We start from the raw sequence: 18,742 nt of genomic DNA on the forward strand, positions 1-18,742 counted from the left end.
ATAATTTACGTTAACTTTATACTAATTTACCACCTTAAAACAGCTCAGAAAGAAAATATGTTGTAAACTAACATATTTTTCAACAGACTACAGCGTCATCATATAGAAGCAATGTATTAATAGTTAGTTAATAATAATTGCACCTGTTTTAATTTGAGCGAAGCTAATGTTACGTTAGCCGTCACCCACACTGAAAACAACAGGTTAGCTTAGCATAGCTTTCACCTAGCCAGTTATTACAATGATATGGCCGTCTAAAATAACTTTTGCATTTTACCTCAGGCCTCCTTAAATTCTGACTCAAGGAACAAAATGGGAACGCTGGTTTAATATCCAGCAAAAGTCATAATGCAGAGTTAACTACTCGCTGCAAACCTGCTCTCCTGAAATCCAAACCAGACTCAAAAAATAAAAGAAAGTGGAGGATCATATCGCCCCTTAGCGGTTGACCCAGAAATCAAAACAGAATTGCAAAATTATTATTTGTATTGTTTTATTTAAAAACAACAACAACAACGAATTAGGGGTTTTTCTCTGAATTTGAAGTTTTTTTATTTACATAATTTTAAACTTAATAATTTGTCCTTTGTCATTAATAAAGAACATTGATTCTGATTGTTATTTTGAAACCAAATTCTGACTTCAAGTGTTTTTCTTTTGATACAAATGAACATCAATGTATGCGCGTATAACAATTAAGCACGATTTAATTATGCAAGAATGACACTATGAAATGGTATTTATGAAACTCAGCAAAAATGTTTTGATAAAACACGCCACCAGGTGGTTCATTTTATGTACTGCAGGGATCCGCCGATGGAAGAGATCATCCCCCTCCCTCTCCTCCTCCCCGCGGTGCTTGTTAGAGGAGTATCGTGGAAAGAGTCCTATCTCTCTGAGGTGATCTGACACACCAAGGAAGACCCACAAATGAGGGAGCAAAGCGAGAAGTAAAATAAAAACAAAAGCATAAAGCTCTCTCTGAAAGACAGGGTGGCCTGCGGGGACGAAGAGAATAGATAAATAAACCCGCTCCGACGCTGACAAGGAGGATAGACTATCCTCTAGCACCGCAAAGATGGGGAACCGGGGAATGGAGGATCTGATTCCTCTGGTGAACCGCATGCAAGATGCCTTCTCGGCCATCGGGCAGAACGCGAACCTGGACCTGCCGCAGATCGCCGTGGTGGGCGGCCAGAGCGCGGGGAAGAGCTCGGTTCTGGAGAACTTCGTCGGGAAGTAAGTAGCTTTATCCAAGGCAGCGAGGGATGTGCGTTCCCGCAGGCGGCCCAGTTTACATCTCCATTACGGGACAGGTTGTCAGAGGACACATTGACCAAAGAGTTAGATTGACCAAACTGGCGCATCTGAGTTACTCGGGTTTTATGCGCACTTTCTGTCACTGGCAGCGCGCTGGCAAGCAGATTATTTTGTGAGGCCTACATAAATCCCCGGTGAAGTTTATCTGTTTACTCCCGCATGATGCATTCACGGACCAGAATTCCCTTTTAGGCAACATAGTATAAAAAAATAAGTACGTTTTGTATAAAACATGTTTTATTGTCTCGATAAAGAGCACAAATCCCCCTGGGATCCTGAGAGAGTCAAATAAGTGCGGGTGTTGACTTTCTGGCAACGGGAGACAGTTTCTGTTTGCTTGTGTTGCTTTTAGAGTGATTCCCTCTCCAGGCTGTTTTAATTCTGCGCAGAACAGTGTGCAGAACTGATGCTTCGAGGCTTTCAGACCGTGTCCAGTTTGTTTTTCTGTCTGTCAGAGCTGGAGTTTCTGCTGAAACAGACGAAACGAAGCAAAGCGGAGCAAATCTGATCTGTTGTGCGGCAGTCGCTGCACGGTGACCTTGCAGTGAGGGGAAAATGAGTCCACCTGAGCTTTGAGCCCTTTCAGCTCAGCTCAAACCATCTGTCTAGCAGTGTTTATAATGCTGGAAGTAAAGCTTACTGCACACAGAGCAGCATTGGTGAAACCAGCTTGCTTGGAGAGAAAAAAAAAGAATCTGCTTGCTTGTTTTTTGATGTTTAATGGAGGATTCAGTCGATGTGATTCAGCATTATATCTTAAAGTGAACAAGATAAAGTCACATATGGGGTAAAAAAAAAAAAAAGCAACATCATAGTAATAATTGACCTCTCTGGAACAACACATATGTCCAAACCCGGCTTGTGAGTTAATTCAAAGATTTGTAACTGATCTGTTATTCTCTGATTTAGGTGCACTCATAGTTCACCTGGTGGCAGCTTACCCCCATCCTAACTGAGAGCAGGCGAGCCACGTTTCCTGTTTGCATGTCTGTACAATCTACAAATGATGCTCTCGTGTGCCTCAAAGGGGAATTATAATAAACACTTATATTCCAACGAACAAATTTACTACACAAGTGCAAAACACAGCAGTGAACAAAACTCAAGGAAGAAGCCAAACAACACTAAAAAGTAAAAACATGTCACAAGATGAATGTAAGTATGCAGTCATTTTACTAACCACAAGCAAAATGCAGAAAATCACAAAGTATTTTGTGTAATGGAAGAAAATTACAGTCACCAAAAAGTAAAAAATAAAAGATAAAATATAAAATAAAAAAGGAACAAGACAGGGAATATTAGAGCTACACAGCATATGGGATACCGAATCATAAACATAATATAAAGTATGGTTGGATGTAACTTTTGGTCGGATATTATTTTTAAAATTACCCACATTCACACTATATTTTTCCAGTTGATTGGAACTGTCTCCTAAAATATCTTTACTTTTTTGGTTTTCTCTTGAGATTTGGATTTTTTGTAAATTGTTAATATCATGTTCTCTTTATTCATTCAGTTCTACAATTTCCATGAATATTTTTTCAGTTTTTTTATGGGTGCTTCTGGTATTTTTCCCTCCTTTCTTTCACTTCTAAACACATTTTCTTCATTTTGTGTGATTTTTTTTTTTTTGCCATAATCACATACTATCTTAGATTCCTATTCCTGTTTAATCGTTTGAAGTTGTTGTAAAAGCATTCTTTTGCTCTATGTAATTTTTACACCTCATAGAAAGACCCTGATTCAGTAACACTTTGCTTTTTTCAAGTGATTAAAGCTCTCTTCACACTCATTTTGGAAAATGCTACTCTGCACTCGCACTGTTGTTGTCATAGTAACAGCTTCTAGCTCATAATGTGTCTCTTTACCTTGGAGACTTGGTAGCAAGTTGAAAACCTCTTCCAAAGAGATACGCAAATCTTTCCAGCAGATGTTTTAGTTGCTGGATATGCAGTTCTTTTTTTTAACTACAGTGTAAAACAGAAACGATTGTGTTTTTATCTGTCAAGTTCAGCTGCTCAGATGCTGCTCCGCCTCCACCACTTAATTATTCTGCCTCTTTTATCTATTTAAACCAATAAAAGCATACAACAGAGTGTGTTCACACATCTTTGTTTCTCCCATTTCTAACTTCCTGTTTCTGTCACTCTTTGTTCAAAATACAGTTCTTTCACAACTGAGGCTTTGTGCATCCCGTGACAGTTTTCCAATTGATATCCAGCACTGAAGCATGCCAGAAATGGCTTAGAACAATTGTTTTTCTGCATTCTTTTGCAAAGCCTTTCGTTTAAAAGAAAAGTCGTTTAAAAGGAGTTCAGTTAAGTTCAATTTAAACAAGCACTTTGTCTCTGAAATGCACGCTGCTGTGCACCTGGCAGGCGTGATTCTAGGACGAGGAGAGTCAAAGGTTGCTAGTTTATTTTGCATCAAAAGCATCATTTCGTTTGTCCTTCACTGTATTGGTTCTGCCTCAAGTCCTCTCTGCTGATATATGTCGAACTCCTGCTGTTTCTATTTAATGTTTACTATCAGTCTGAAGCATTGTTAATTTCCCAGCCTTCTATAGCTGCTCATGTATATTCGGCTCAGTTGGATCAAATCATATCTCAGTGGTTTAATTGGTCTGAATTAGATGGCAGAGTTTATCTCCGTTCACAATGACCTGCATTATTTTTTATTCTAGTAAATATTTCATTTGCTTTTGCTTTTCTCAGAAAATGACAGCGTAAGTCGCAGCTGCAGAGAGTAATAGCAGGGTTCAGATTTTGCAAGATGCTGAATTGAAGACATATTGGCACTGCAGTTGTAAATTAATCAGGTGATTAAGACACCATTTTTTTTATTTGATGTATTGTTGTTATTTATACAGAAGTGTCTTTGTCGGAGCTGGTAGAAAATATCTACGATTTCCAACAGAAGAACACATCATCCTCATCACCATCATTGTCATTATCATTTTGTAGATCCAACCTACTAACGTTGTTCATATTTAAATAATACACATAAAATAACAATTTACTTTACTTAAAAACGTCTTCTCACACCTCCCACTAACAGCACAGGTTTGAATGTAAATAATATTGTCTTTCATTAATAAAGAGATGAGCGAAGCCACTGTCTGCCTTTTATGACTGTCATCCAGTTAGTATTTTAAACTCACCAGAGTCTAATTATCTCAGACAAAGCGGGTCTCTTGTGCCGAACACAATAAAGCAGCAATTAGGACCTGGAGTTGAACATCAGTTTTGTGTAGTTTGAGGAGTGATTCGTTTATCCTAAAGTGAAATAAAAATCTGTTAAAAAGCTAGTGTTAAAATGTAAATCCTGAAATGAGAACCTATAGTCATGCAAAAGCTATACTTAGCTTGCATTGTGGGTAAACATGAAGATGTCTTCTGATACTGGGACTCTGAGTGAAACACTGTTGCATTTAATAATGGGACATATTTCTCTCTTGGCTCCAGAACGGATTAAATTTAGTGCGCTGAACCTTTCATCCATCCCAGTCATTACTTTCACATGCTGCTTACTTTCAGAACCACGGACAGCTCTTTCTCTCTTTTTCTTCTCTCTCTTTCTATTAACTCTTAAACCCAACAAAAATTGCGTACTACTGCAGCTTCCAGTTATTTCGTCAGTTTACAGAAATACTGTTAAGAAGTTTTAGTTTCTTTAACTCGATTCAAAATATTCATGCACAACAACACTTTTTCTAATTCCTATCGTTAGGAACGATGAACTCGAACAGAAACTGGTAGTGTGGCGTAAATGGAGGGGAAACACAAAGGTTTTACACTGATAAATGTTTTCCTGGGATGCAGACAGTTGTGGAGGTTGATGTTGCAGCAGCATTTTTAATTTATTTTTTTTTACGGCTTATCCAACCTGCTGACTTGCACAACCTAATACCTCGCTGTAAAACTACAGCCTGTGATTCCTCGCTCCCAGCTGCCATCGCCGTTCCCACACCCATGTTAAGCTGATGATATGAAGATGGTGTTGTGTTACATAATGCTGAGGCAGAGGCCTGGAAGTGAGGAGCAGGACAGTGGACTGCAGCTGCATGAAACGCTTTATTGTGTCTAAAATTAGGAGCAGGGATGCCGTCTTTATTAATGCGGAAGGAAGAACATGGCGTGGGATCCCTGTTGAAAAAGTAACCCGTTCTGTTTTCTAAGAATTGTTGCCCACATTAAATGCTGCATTACTAAATCATTACATTTTAAAATTCAAAGAAAAATTGAGCTCACTCTTGTAGGAAACCTTTATCTCAGTTTTGAAATATTAAATTCTGTTCTACATCTCAAATCACATTATCTTCCTCAAAGAGTCGTAGACATTGATGGCTGTGGATAGGAGGACTCTCCTGCAGTGGTCTGTATTACAGCGGTTCTCTTGAAGCCTCTGACCGAAGACACTCTGCTGTGGGGAAGCAGTCTCATGAAGAGGATGCCCAGGGTTGTCAGTAATTTTCTGAGCCTTTTTAAGTCATTGGCTCTGATGCTGCTGCCCCAACAAAGCAAATTTAAAGGGACGATGTTTTCTAAAATTATTTTGGATAAGTACATATATAGGATTGCGAAAGTAAAAATCACAAGTTACACATGTGCATTTTTTCATAGAAACCTCTGAGAAAGTTCATGGAGGTTGTAAAATGTGTCATTACTCTTCGTTTTGCGGTCTTGGAAGTAGCTTTTAAATGTGTGAAACTATTGAAACAGAATTGAATATAGGTAGGATGAGACAGCATTCACTGAGAGACAGTGGGGGAAGAGGACATCATTTATTGAGGCACTGCTACAGGGGATTAGCACTAATCTCTGCTTGCCTTCGATACATTCTCCCATTGGATGTGACCTAACCCTCTATTCCCACCACACAGCCGCAAGGAGAGCAGCTGGCTTTACCGCCAACCTTTATCCTATATGTATATGTGCATTACTTATTCATCACTTTAGAAGCATCCTCTAATTTTAGAGCCTGTGGGGGGAAAAACACACACGTTGTTGTGCTGCTTCATTACTGTCAGGACTCGTAACACTCCACGCATTAGAGGAGGATTAGACGAGGCTCAGTGTCCGACTGTGTCTGGAGTCGGAAGTGAGGTGATGTACATAACACGACCAACAGAGGAGCGCCAGGTCCAGGTTATTAGACGTAAAAAAAAATATATGTCTCACATAAAGCAGTAGGAAGAGGATGTAAAGGAACATGCGTAAACCCACCAATTCTTCCACTGAATTTGTAAAACTGTTAATGCCTGAGAAAAATAACAAGAAAAAGCAACGTATGATTTAAAAATCATGTTAAATCATAACAAAAAAAGCCTAACCATTCTACATGAAAAAACACAATCTGCTGTGCATCACTTTAGTTAACTGAAAATTAAAGAAAACAATACGTTACTGGCTTTTGCTAGACACTTGTCCATAGCTACACATAAAGTGCTGCTTTATATATAAACATATATAAAGGATATCTTGTTTTTTTTATCACACTTCAATGTTTCAGAGCTTCAAACTGCTTCGAAATAAAGCTGAAAAATATATCCATTCTAAATTCAACGTACAGTTTTGAAATGATCTGATTCATAGAATTTGTTCCCCAAACAAACTCCAAACCAGTCTAGCCCTATGTGAAAAAAAAAAAAGTGCTTCCTTTGTTAAATCAGGCATCAACTGCAAATAAATACATTTTTGGACAGCTGAGTTGAATTTCACTGTTCACATTATTGCCAGATCTGCAGAAACAAGAAATGTACAAAACAGAACCTGTTTCTGAAACTCCTCACAACCTACAGACGAGTAAGTGCAGATTTTGCACTTCCACCCCAGAGATAAGATACTTTTTTTTTTTTCTAAAGAAAAGCTCTACAGACACAGACATATTTTGGCACCACATGCAAGGATTTCTAAAAAGCCTAAAAGGACAGTAATCTTCATTGCAGCAGCATAATCACAAATCTGCAAAACTGAAGGAGATTTGAGTCTCTGCTGCAGCGGTTATGATAAATGGAGCCACCAGAGACTCTGTTAGGACTGAGACAGGTATTGATTAATGATTGTACAACTGCTAAGTGCTCTCCCAAAAGTAGGTTGATGCAACTATGAAAAATAAAAAAGAAAATAATCTGTCTTACATTATTATGTCTCCTCGATGAAAGGATTGTGTGGGTGTTTTTGTTTCATTTCCCACGTCTCTGCGGGAGATTTAACAATAGAGGACACTGATGGGGGCGGAAGCTTTCCTGAAGGAATTAGTGAAATGATCAGGGATTTATGTAACGCTACAGAGCGACAAATGTATTATTCTGTCGGCAAACACATAGATGTAAAAACCCTGTCTGTGGCTTTGCTCATTAATTGGAGGATGGCTGCCAGTTTAAGTGGAATAAATGTGTAAGAGGAAGACCTGCAGTTTAGACCATCTGTCCTCTGTGAAAAGTGTCCAACTAGGAGGAAAGGGGCGGGGGAGGAAACACCACTCAGAAAAATGTGCTGGCAGGTAGAGCCGATGGGACACAGAAAGGCTACCAGAGAAAAGGATTCCCTTTAAAGCAGAATAACATATATTAAATGAATTCTTACATCATATAATTTTCCTTCCTTTTTCATGCCCTTGTTGCATAACATCTTTAATAAAATATATCAAAATAAAGACATTTGAAATAAACAATAGATATTTCAGAAAGGTTACTTTAATTATGTGTCACTTTAATCTGTACGTAGTTTTACTGGTAGAATTACATAGATGCAGCTGTTTTTTTGTTTTGTTTTTTTGTTTACATCAGAACATATCGTGGTGTGAAGAGTCATTTAGCTAAACATTTCTGACCAAATTATGTGTAGAACAAACACTTTGTTTGAATGTATTTCTCGTACTAATAAAGTGATGTTTGCAAGAACCTGAACCTTGACCTTTATGTATTAAAACGTTTTTGTTGCTCAACTGTAATACTCCAATCTTCATCAGAATCAAAAGAAGCAAAAGCTTGAAAGCAAATGTCTGTATGAACTGTATTATGTAATATAAAGTGAAATTTTTACACAGTGCATGTAAAGCAGCTGCTTCTCATACACATGCTTGCATATTTTTGTATGTTTGTTTCAGAGTTTCCTGTCTTTGGTGGCAGATTGTTTTGCACAGCTTTGGCTTTGTAATGTAATGGAACGTTTAAAACATTTATATATGCACATACGTAGTCAATGTGAAAAGAACACGCAAACAATATTCTTAGAAAACTGAAGACAATGTACGTTCAGCAGCACCTTAATTACGCATCAGGGAATGACAAGAGGCTTGCCAGCTGGCTGAAGTGTCTGCAGCGCTGCAGGCCAGTTGACACCAAGGTTGCATAAGTAGCAAAAGAAAACAGTGTACTTCACACAAGAAGGCATCTAAATGTCCTGATTGTTATAAGTGTGGAAACAACCTCTTATGCTGTCACAAGCACATGTTCCTCCCACACTTATGATAATCCAGACCAGGCTCCACTTGAAGTCTGTAAAAAAAATTGTATTCTAAAGCAAAAATGATTATTTATATTTCCTATCAGGTAATTCCCATATTTCAAGTGACAGAATGTAAAGACAAGGATTTGTTTTATCTTTATTTTAAGGGTTTTTTATATTTCATTTCGGAGCATTTTCATTTCGTTCCTTTTTAAATTGTTAAAGTCCAGCTGCTGTTATTCAAATGTAACTTTATTAACTTGATAGTGATTTTTTTTTTAATAAAAGCTAAATTGTATTTTATTAATTTATGTTACAAATTCGTTTTATTTTTCATTTAAAAAAATAAATAATATTATTTTACTAATGAAATTAGTCAACAATCACCAGTGTTTGATTTTGTAAATATAAATAAATGAAAAGGGGAATAAAAACAACTTTTATTCTTCCAAGCCAGGCAATGTTAACGTTTGCAGTTATTAAAAAAAAAAAAAAAAGAAACCTTTTATGTTACGTTGATCATTAAACATGTTCTTCGTTTCTGTGTTGCAGGGATTTCCTTCCTCGTGGTTCTGGCATCGTGACCCGACGTCCTCTGGTTCTTCAGCTGATGAACTCCCCTACAGGTGAAACACATGATTCTTAGAAATATAATCTTAGCTAAAAACAAGATAAGAGATAACAAAGCAGGGAGAACCTTGTCTGCTTCCATTACTGACTAATGTGACTTTTTTTTAATGCTCTAACTCAGAATATGCAGAGTTCCTCCACTGCAAGGGCAAAAAATTCACAGATTTTGATGAGGTGCGACAGGAGATTGAGGCGGAGACTGACCGCATCACGGGAGCCAACAAGGGCATCTCCCCCGTCCCCATCAACCTGCGTGTCTACTCTCCTCATGGTAAGTCTGACATCTGCATCATACACAGATTCAATTATGTTTTATGAGGCTCTGCATGATAAATTCTACTTCATCAAGAGCTAATTTGATGAGATAGTCCATTTTGTTTTGAATGATCTCGGCTCTTCTGTTCCCTCTCCTTCTCGCAGTGCTGAACCTGACGCTGGTGGACCTGCCGGGAATGACCAAGGTGCCGGTCGGAGACCAGCCTGCAGACATCGAGGCTCAGATCAGAGACATGCTGTTGCAGTTTGTGACCAAGGAGAACTGCCTCATGCTGGCCGTTTCCCCGGCCAACTCAGATCTGGCCAACTCTGATGCTTTAAAAATTGCCAAAGAGGTCGACCCTCAGGGTGAGGACGTGCATGCCAGCAAACCCAGACGTCGACACAACAGAGGAAAAATCAAATGCTTTCACTAAAAGAAAATACAAATTTCACTAATTTAACCAAAAAAGTATTTATTGTTCTGAATAGTCATTATTGTCAGGGATCCTAAACACGTTTAGTGTACTGGACATGGTTTAAATCCGGAAATATAAATATCTTCCATACTCTGTACTTAGAAACCCAATATTTCTGGTCAAACCCCTTTTTCCACACATTCATGTGATCACGTCGCGTTTATTAAATGTATTTCTGCTCAATCTGTTTACAACCTGTAGGAATGAGGACCATAGGGGTGATCACCAAGCTGGACTTGATGGACGAAGGGACAGACGCTAAAGACATCCTGGAGAACAAGCTGCTTCCCCTGCGCAGGGGTGAGAGCCCACAAATAAACATTCTTCTTTTCCCCACCTCAGGGAAGCGCAGTGACACATTGTTTCCCTCTTGTGGTAGAAAGGCAGGCATATTCAAAGCCGGTTAAGAAGGGGGAAAAATAAGAAAATGAGAGGAGAGACAGAAATAAATCAGATCTGAGTTTAAAAAAAAAAAATCAAGTCATGAAGTTGGAGAAGAGAGTGCTTTTTTTTTTTTTTTTTTTTTAAAGGGGAAAATCTCCCTGTGGAAAAGATCTTGTGTCTGTCTTGTGGGTTTTTGTTGTTGCTGATTCAATCTTTTCTTTTCCACTGACACTTGGTCAGACCCCAGGCATGTGTTTTTGAATATTTTCATGTTCCTTGTTTTTTTCCAGCCTGCTCTCCGGCTAATGTCGCGGATGTTCTGATTTACAAGGCCGTTGGCTCGGATTTGCATTAGTTATAGAGCATGAAATGACTTTTACCAGAGTGAAGGATCAGGAAGTTTAACTGGAGATGAAATGGGATCCTTTTGCCCTGAACTCTCCCAGCTAGTTTTTTTTCTTCCTCCATTTCTTCTCCTATGTGTCCTCAAAACATGGCGAACGTAAATCTTGTAGTTTGCAATAACATTTTTGCGTCTCACTCAGGCTTGCATCATGAAGCGCATGTGAATCAGTTAGATCCACTTGTTGGCTAAAGAATAACCAAGATTCCTCTTCTCATTTTGTCTTGTCTCGAATTCAAGGAAGTCCTAAAACTACCTGGATCAGTTTCCCCCCTTGTTGTAAATCTCAGCCTTTTAGACTCAGGCCGATATTTTGCATCCAGGTTACATCGGCGTGGTTAACAGGAGCCAGAAGGACATTGACGGAAAGAAGGATATTAATGCTGCTATGGCTGCTGAGAGGAAGTTCTTCCTCACCCACCCTGCTTACAGACACCTGGCTGAACGCATGGGCACGCCCTACCTCCAGAAAGTCCTCAATCAGGTAAGGGGGGGGGAGCATGTTGCTCTATGCCGTTTCTCATTTTACCCAACGTTGACCTAAAATTGATAACGGCGACCTTTTAACTTGCACAGCAACTGACCAACCACATCCGGGACACCCTGCCGGGTCTGCGGGCGAAGCTGCAGAGTCAGCTCCTCTCCATAGAGAAGGAGGTGGAGGAGTACAAGAACTTCAGACCCGATGATCCGTCCCGCAAAACCAAGGCCCTCCTCCAGTAAGCAGACGAACAGATTTGACTTTAAACTTGAGGTTAGGTGGATGCTTTGCCGATGCTTGCATCCGTATCTTCTTGCAGAATGGTGCAGCAGTTTTCAGTGGACTTTGAGAAGTGCATAGAGGGCTCCGGAGACCAGATTGACACGGCCGAGCTGTCGGGCGGCGCGAGGATCAATCGCATCTTCCACGAGCGCTTCCCCTTCGAACTGGTCAAGGTGGGGACTCTGCAAAGAGCGTGCATGCAACAATCTGCGCCAATAATACTTTTCCTGCTCTCGGAATAAATAACGTCCACTTATTTCTTTTTATTTTAAGATCCCAAAAGGAGGTGATTTTATGCTAGGATGTTTGGCGCTCCATTTTTATGATGCAAAAAAAAAAAAAATAATAATAATAATAACATGAATAGAAAATGATGACATCAAGATCCAGGATGTAAATGGAAACTAATCTGCAACATTTGTTTAATATGGTTGTAAAACTACGTTGTTAATAATTTTATACAAATCTGTTAAAGCTGGACTTTTATGGTCTCATTTTCCAGACTCATATTTAGTCCCATCTGTTTTTTTTCCCCCTTCGATTCCAGCTCACATAAATTAATCTTTTTGTACAACAGATAATTACAGCCTTAGTTTATGGGGTACATTGATGATTAAAATAATTCAATGCATTCAGTTATTGCATTGAACCATTGCAATAACAGATTTGTGTTTCTTTTGTGATTTTTTTTATTCCCCTTTTTTAAAAGTCGGGGAGCAAACTCATGTCTCAGCTCACACATTGTGTTTTTACCCAAAGAAGTCTCGTCACTCTCTGAAGCCTGACAAAGTCTCTCTTAATTATCATTTTTAGCTTGTATGCAAAACATAAATATTAGAATTCATTTCAAAATTTTAGTTCCATCCTCCTCTACCTCAGAGTTGGTTCGATCCTTCTCAGTTCATAACAGTTTTTCGTTCACTGTGATCTCTTAGCAGATTACAGCAAGATAGAGGAAAGCGAAGAAAAACAAAACAAAACAAAATGTAAACTCAACCAACCTTTTAGGTGTTACATTAGTGCTGCATCTCCCTCACACGTCTTAGAAAACTTTTCACAAATTTGAGGGTGTCTGATGCTCCTCACAACAGCTTTCTAAGGATTGCTTTCTGAGTAAACTTTGCTATAAACTTTTAAAATGGCTCATTCATTACCACATGACCAACAAAGCAAAATGAATGAATGAATAGATTTACAGAGGTTCAAACTTAGGAAGGAAGCTGTCAGTCCTGTACATGCTGTACCTCACAAGGGACATTTTAGTATCTTGCCATAGTGATTTCGTAATTTCTTGAGACCTATGGTTTATATCAGGGGGGTTGTATGAGACAGAATACGTTTTTCCTTTTATATGATGCGACTTTTTGTCTTTTTGGGTGCCGGAGGGCTCGAAAAGGTGGTGGAAGGGTCTTGGGAACGGGAGGTTTGATGCAGTTTAGTTGCATGGCGGTACATGAGCAGATGCTGCTTTTTGTATTTGTAAATTTCCCAAGAGAGCTGTTTATTATTGTTGCAACTCCCCTGTAACCTGCTCGACTTTTTCATGAGTTCTGTAAGGCGTGCTCATGAAAGTAAGCAGTGACAGTTGCAAGAAAAAAACCATGCACAGAACACAAACATGTAAACATTTGTTATAGATATTTCGTATTAGATTGAACCAACTTGACAAAATTATACTTACTCCTATGAATGTTTCTTTCCTAGCTTGTACATGTCATGTTGCAAAAAGGTAAAGATTGGTTTGTCTGTGCTAGGATTTTTTTTAAATACCCTTGTATTGACCTGTCTGGGAATATTTTTGGACTCGGTGGCCTCGCATAGAAAAAAACCCAAACATCTGTTACATCAGGTTAAATCTGAATGTTCACAGCAGGAAAAACAAGTGTGGAAATAACAACATCAATGACTGCTCAGTTCCCTTTAGTGTGTCAGTAAATCATGGCAAAGACCACTCAGGCACAAGAGCAGGAGTTTCCCCTTCATTTGAGCAATGCCAATCCAAATAAACCTGTGGATTTCCTGCTGCGAGACGTTGAACCATCCATCTGACGAATGATGGTCGTGACTCAAATATCCCCTCTACGTACCTGTCCCTCACTTCCTTTCCTTTTACATAGCCAGATCGTTTCCACCTCGCCTTTTCCTCTTGGTTTCCCAGCTCTCTCTTGCATCTTCTCTCAACCTCCCTCTGTGGATATAAAACTCACTGTAAGTTGACTGAGGCAACATAAAACTTCCCAGTGGGTTTCCCACCGAGGACAGAGCAGGTTGCTTCCTAACCAGAGGGTGGACTGAAACTCCAGGAAGCTTTGGGTGATTAATCATCATGTTTTATGTGTTTATTGAGAGTGTTTCCGAAGAAAACGTTTTGCTTCAGGAATGCAGGTAATAAATGTGGCGTTGCACTAAATAAAGAAGAAATATCTGGTCAAATATATTAAAAACAGATGCTTGAAGGTTAATAGATGAACTCCCGTGATGTCTGCCCCCTGTTTGCCAGAATCGACCGTGCGTGAGTGTGTGTATGTTTAATTTCCTCTCCGCCTGTTTTTCAGATGGAGTTTGACGAGAAAGAACTCCGCAAGGAAATCAGCTACGCAATCAAGAACATTCATGGAATCAGGCACGTCCGCCTTTCAACTTATTCTCTGTCCTTCCTCACTTAACCTCCCTCTACCTCTTTCTGTCAATTACTGCTGCCTGTTCTAAATGCTGCTGCACTTTGAGCCAAGACCTCTTAAAACAAATTGCTCTGCCTCCAGATGATATCAAAATACACTCAAATATGGGAGTCTGGAAATCGGATAGTGATTAAAAGACACCTTCAAGTTTGGACATTTCATGCGCTCACAGATCGATGCTGGCGTCTGCCTGGTTGGTAAAATCCAGCAGCTGCCACATTCTTTAAAAAAAAATACAAATCTAGACGGTGCCAATTATTGAAATACAAAACACACACACAAAAGAGAGGTTTCGAAATGTTTTTCCGTCAGTTCAGGAAAGCATGTTTCTCAGATTTTCTCACTTCCTGTTGAAGGCACCAGATCACTGAATAAGTTCAGTGAACGGGAAATCAATTAAAAACCATTCAATAGCAAAAAGACGACAATATCCAACATCCTAATTCTAATCAATGTGCCCAGGAACTTTCTCTCAAATTATGTGTATTTAAATGTGCTGTAATGTTGACTTTTTAAAAGAGATAAACATCGGACTAATCTCATCAGCTGGTCCTTTGGTTCAGTTTTTGCTTCTACTTCTGCTCTTCAGATTATTAATATTAATTTAATTAATTCAAACATCTACTTTTATTTTTTCTCACTCCCCTTGACGTAGTGATTTTCTGAGCAGTAGCAAATGTTAGCTAATGTGATTTAAGTTCAGACTAAGAGAATTTAGTATGTTGATGAATGTAACATAATTATACAGAGTAATAGAAACCATTGGAGATGCAGCCCAGATTTGAACACATCAATATAAAAAAAAAAATCCAGCTTATTTCAATTTATCTTAAAGAACTATGCATCACAATATCGCATTATGTATTCCTGACTGGAGCATCAATGAATTATTTATGTGAAAGGCAGAGGTGACGTCACGCTGCCTGTCGCAGTGAAACAAGATTTTATCAATATTCTAACACAAAAACAGCATTCTGACATTTTCAACTTATTCCATGTGATTGAAAGCTCAAAATGATGAAAAGGAGGAGCTTTGCTGTGATCTTGATATCCTCCCTGTTGTCTGCAGAAGTTTCACGCCATGTTTTAGAAGTGGCAGCCTGAATAATCAGCAGACATGTTATTCTGATTTCCTTTCTTAAGACTTCACAGATACTGGCACAAGCTAATTCTGAGCATTCACATTTACATCTTTAAGAAATAACACTGTAAAAAGTGTTGCTGCTGCCACAGTCTGTTAGCATTTAGCAGTGGGGTGTTCACTGACCAGAAAAAAGATTGTATGTTTGAGTTTCTAACCAGCTGGTTTTAGTTTAGGGCAGGTCAGGTGGTTTCTCAGGGCTTTTTCTTTTTTCTTATATATATATTTAAAAAAAAAAAAACTCCTCAAAGGATTAAAAATTGCTGGTATTGTACAACAGTCTATTTTATCTTGTTGGTCATAACCAGTCATGATCTGGTTTATTAAATATTGGCAATGTGCTGCCAAATGGTTGCAATAATTTAACTGGATTATATTTAAATTACATTTTCTCACCATTTTTGTTGTGCCTTATATTTTTCATGTTGTACAAAGACCAAAAAGGAAATGTGAAAGTTTCCACTTATTGTATTATTCCAATGCTAATATTGTAATAAGTTGGTAAATCTCTAGAAATATCCTCTTATTGAGATTGCACCAATCTTCAATAAGCCAGTATTAGCATAGGAAGTAAAAAGATATTTTTCTTTTGCTTAATTTTTCTTCTTCTCTTCTAAAGTTGTGTGTGATTATGCTTGGTGACTGAAACGGAGGGTAAATCTTGAAAATTAACATTATTCTCTCCACCCAACCCTCCTTGTGTCTTCCTTTCTCTCTTATTTTCAACACCTTTCTGTCGTTTCTTTTCTTTCTTTTTTTATTGCCGTCCTGTGGCTTGTTCTCTCCGTGTTGGGCAGAACTGGCCTCTTCACCCCGGACATGGCCTTTGAGACCATTGTGAAAAGGCAGATTGGGAAGATTAAAGAGCCTTGCACCAAATGTGTGGACATGGTCATTTCTGAACTAGTCAATACAGTTAGGCAGTGTACCAAGAAGGTAAAAACCCCCAAAACAAACAGTGGTTAGCACATGTTTCAGTCTTGCTTTCAACCCTCATCCCTCAGTCGTTCACTCCCTGTGGCTGTAACCGCCTAGCTACCTCCAGCCCTTGTCGTTTGTTGGACAGCGAGGGGGGCGTCTGGAGCGGCAGGGTGGGCTGCTGTGTACCTGCCTGCCTGTTGTACTGCTTCAGACGGGTTTGGCTGGACAGGCTGCATATGGTTGATGGTTGTGCGGTGAAAAGAAATCCAGTGTGGAAGCTGAAAGTCATCAGGATATGATTGCTGACAAGGAAAAGCTACGTAATCTCAAGACGAATTTCTATCAGGTTTTCTGTTTTGTTCATTTTCAGTTGTACTAATTGGCCTTGCTTACATCTTAGCACATTTTGAAGGATGTAAGTTGTACCGCCGCAACCATCTCGGATGAGGTCAGCTTCCAAACTTTCACGTGTGTGGGACTGCAGCCGTGCACCTGCAGCCATGAAAAGTTATGGCCTAGCGGCTCTTCGGCGTGCCTCGGGGACGCATGTTTCAGAGCTGGGCCAAGAGCAATGAGCAAAAAGTCTTTATCCAAATGGATCCACCGTGACCAAATGATTTCAACAGGCCTGCAACCACTTGGAGAACTTTGGAAATATATGTTGGGAATTGGCTCCAGCTGAAAGTCGAAGGACACGGAGGATGGGAGGAGAAAGGGTCAGCGCTTTGGGTGGGAGGGTTGCTGGGCGGGGGGGAATGTCTTGGCTGAACGTCCAGGTGCACATCTGCAGTCTTGCTGTGTGTTGCTTTGAGTTTTGGCTGGCGGAGTTGTTCAAGCTGGGGGATCTCTCTATTTCTAACTATTTCTCTGGTCTTTCTCTTTCTGTTTCCTCTTTTCTCGTAGAGAGAGACTCCAGCACTGTCCTGTTTTAGAATGGCTTCAGGGAAAACCAAATGTCTCACTCGCAGTTTCTTCCTTCTGTGCTGTTTGTCCTTCCAACCCCCCCTACCCCAACCTCTTTCTTGTCTTTTCCCACCTCCAATCTCTTGTGTCCTACATTCTCCCCTTTCATTTTTATTTTTCTATCATTCAACCTTTAATTTCCTCACTCCTTAATTATCTCCTGTCCCAACCCTTTATTTGGTGCCTTCACTCGCTCTTTTCTCTTGGTCTCTTTTGGTTTTCGTCCCGTTCTCTCCCTCTCTCGTGCCGCCTGCTTATCCCAACAGGACGGGGTTATTCACCCCTGACCTGGCCTTTGAGGCCATAGTGAAAAAGCAGATCCAAAAGCTGAAGGAGCCTACACTGAAGTGTATAGATATGGTAGTGAGCGAACTCACCTCCACCATTCAGAAGTGTAGTCACAAGGTAAAATGGCAAAGTCAATAGAAGCCACTTTGAGTATCTCTGTTAAGCTAACAGGTATGGGTAGACTGATGGCTGGAGATGTTTTTAGCTACTTTGATTTAAAGTACATCATTAGAGGCTTTATATTTAGTAAAGTGTAAAGTATAAATTGCCAAATCAAGCATTTCCACAAAATAATTTTAAAGTAAAAAATTTGAATTTTGTCAATGCTGAGTTGTAAGTTGTAAAAATCCATGGATGTTGAATATTTTTGGGAACACAGCCATAAGGGTGCTGATTTATAATTTGCGTGTTCATAATTCGTTGAGAAACTGTAATTTTAACTTGGATCAAATGTTTCTTATTTACGAAAGTAATAATAATAATGTATCACATTTGGCGATAAATGATGTAATAGCAAAGTGTTTTAAAAACACGAAAGACCATTAATATCACACATATACTGACACTAATGTGAGTCCATAAGAAGATTAAAATCAATAAGTTTTTTTTTTACTTAATCATTACCTAATCATATAATCTTTAGGATGGGGAGTTTATAACTCAATGAAAAACACAGGAGCATTAAGAGTTCACTATGTGTAAGGCTTATGTGTTTAAATTAGATCATTTACATAAATTAGCTTGGAAAAAGTAATGAAAAGAAGAAATAATAAAGATTTTATTGACATTTAAGGAGAAGCAGATTTAAGATTTGCCCAGCAAATATCAGTCTATCCTTACACCGTTTAATTGGGATTTTAAGTATATTTTTGTTGTCATTTGTCTCCAACTCTTCAAGTTATTGACCCTATTTTTTTCCAGCTTATTAAATGCATGTATTAGATAATTATATTTATTATTTAATCTCTTAATGTCTAGAAACCCTTTAATTTATTTTGGCTAAAATCATTTAACCTTGTTTCCAAAAAAGCTAAAACACTAACCTAAATGTAATTAAATA

The 18,742-nt window shown here is 38.9% G+C and overlaps 1 protein-coding gene across 13 annotated transcripts in view; it reads left to right on the forward strand.

Moving 5' to 3' along the window:
• Positions 1-827: 827 nt before the first annotated feature.
• The window catches only part of dnm1a (dynamin 1a), a 49,031-nt gene continuing 31,116 nt past the window's right edge, over positions 828-18,742 (forward strand). For 6 of the 13 annotated variants that reach the window (XM_007569337.2, XM_007569313.2, XM_007569297.2 and 3 more), the window contains exons 1-10: positions 829-1,239; positions 9,327-9,400; positions 9,526-9,675; positions 9,825-10,028; positions 10,340-10,438; positions 11,249-11,409; positions 11,502-11,644; positions 11,726-11,861; positions 14,244-14,311; positions 16,308-16,446. In XM_007569337.2, the coding sequence (XP_007569399.1) occupies positions 1,079-1,239; positions 9,327-9,400; positions 9,526-9,675; positions 9,825-10,028; positions 10,340-10,438; positions 11,249-11,409; positions 11,502-11,644; positions 11,726-11,861; positions 14,244-14,311; positions 16,308-16,446 (1,335 nt within the window). In that variant the 5' untranslated portion in view covers positions 829-1,078. Of the gene's footprint in view, positions 1,240-9,326; positions 9,401-9,525; positions 9,676-9,824; positions 10,029-10,339; positions 10,439-11,248; positions 11,410-11,501; positions 11,645-11,725; positions 11,862-14,243; positions 14,312-16,307; positions 16,447-17,660; positions 17,800-18,742 lie in introns of all 13 variants that reach the window. The other 7 variants (XM_007569370.2, XM_007569352.2, XM_007569378.2 and 4 more) reach the window with 4 other exon arrangements.

The sequence above is a fragment of the Poecilia formosa genome, unplaced genomic scaffold (genome assembly GCF_000485575.1).
Source record: "Poecilia formosa unplaced genomic scaffold, Poecilia_formosa-5.1.2 Scaffold6, whole genome shotgun sequence".
In the NCBI taxonomy this organism is placed as follows: Eukaryota; Metazoa; Chordata; class Actinopteri; order Cyprinodontiformes; family Poeciliidae; genus Poecilia; species Poecilia formosa.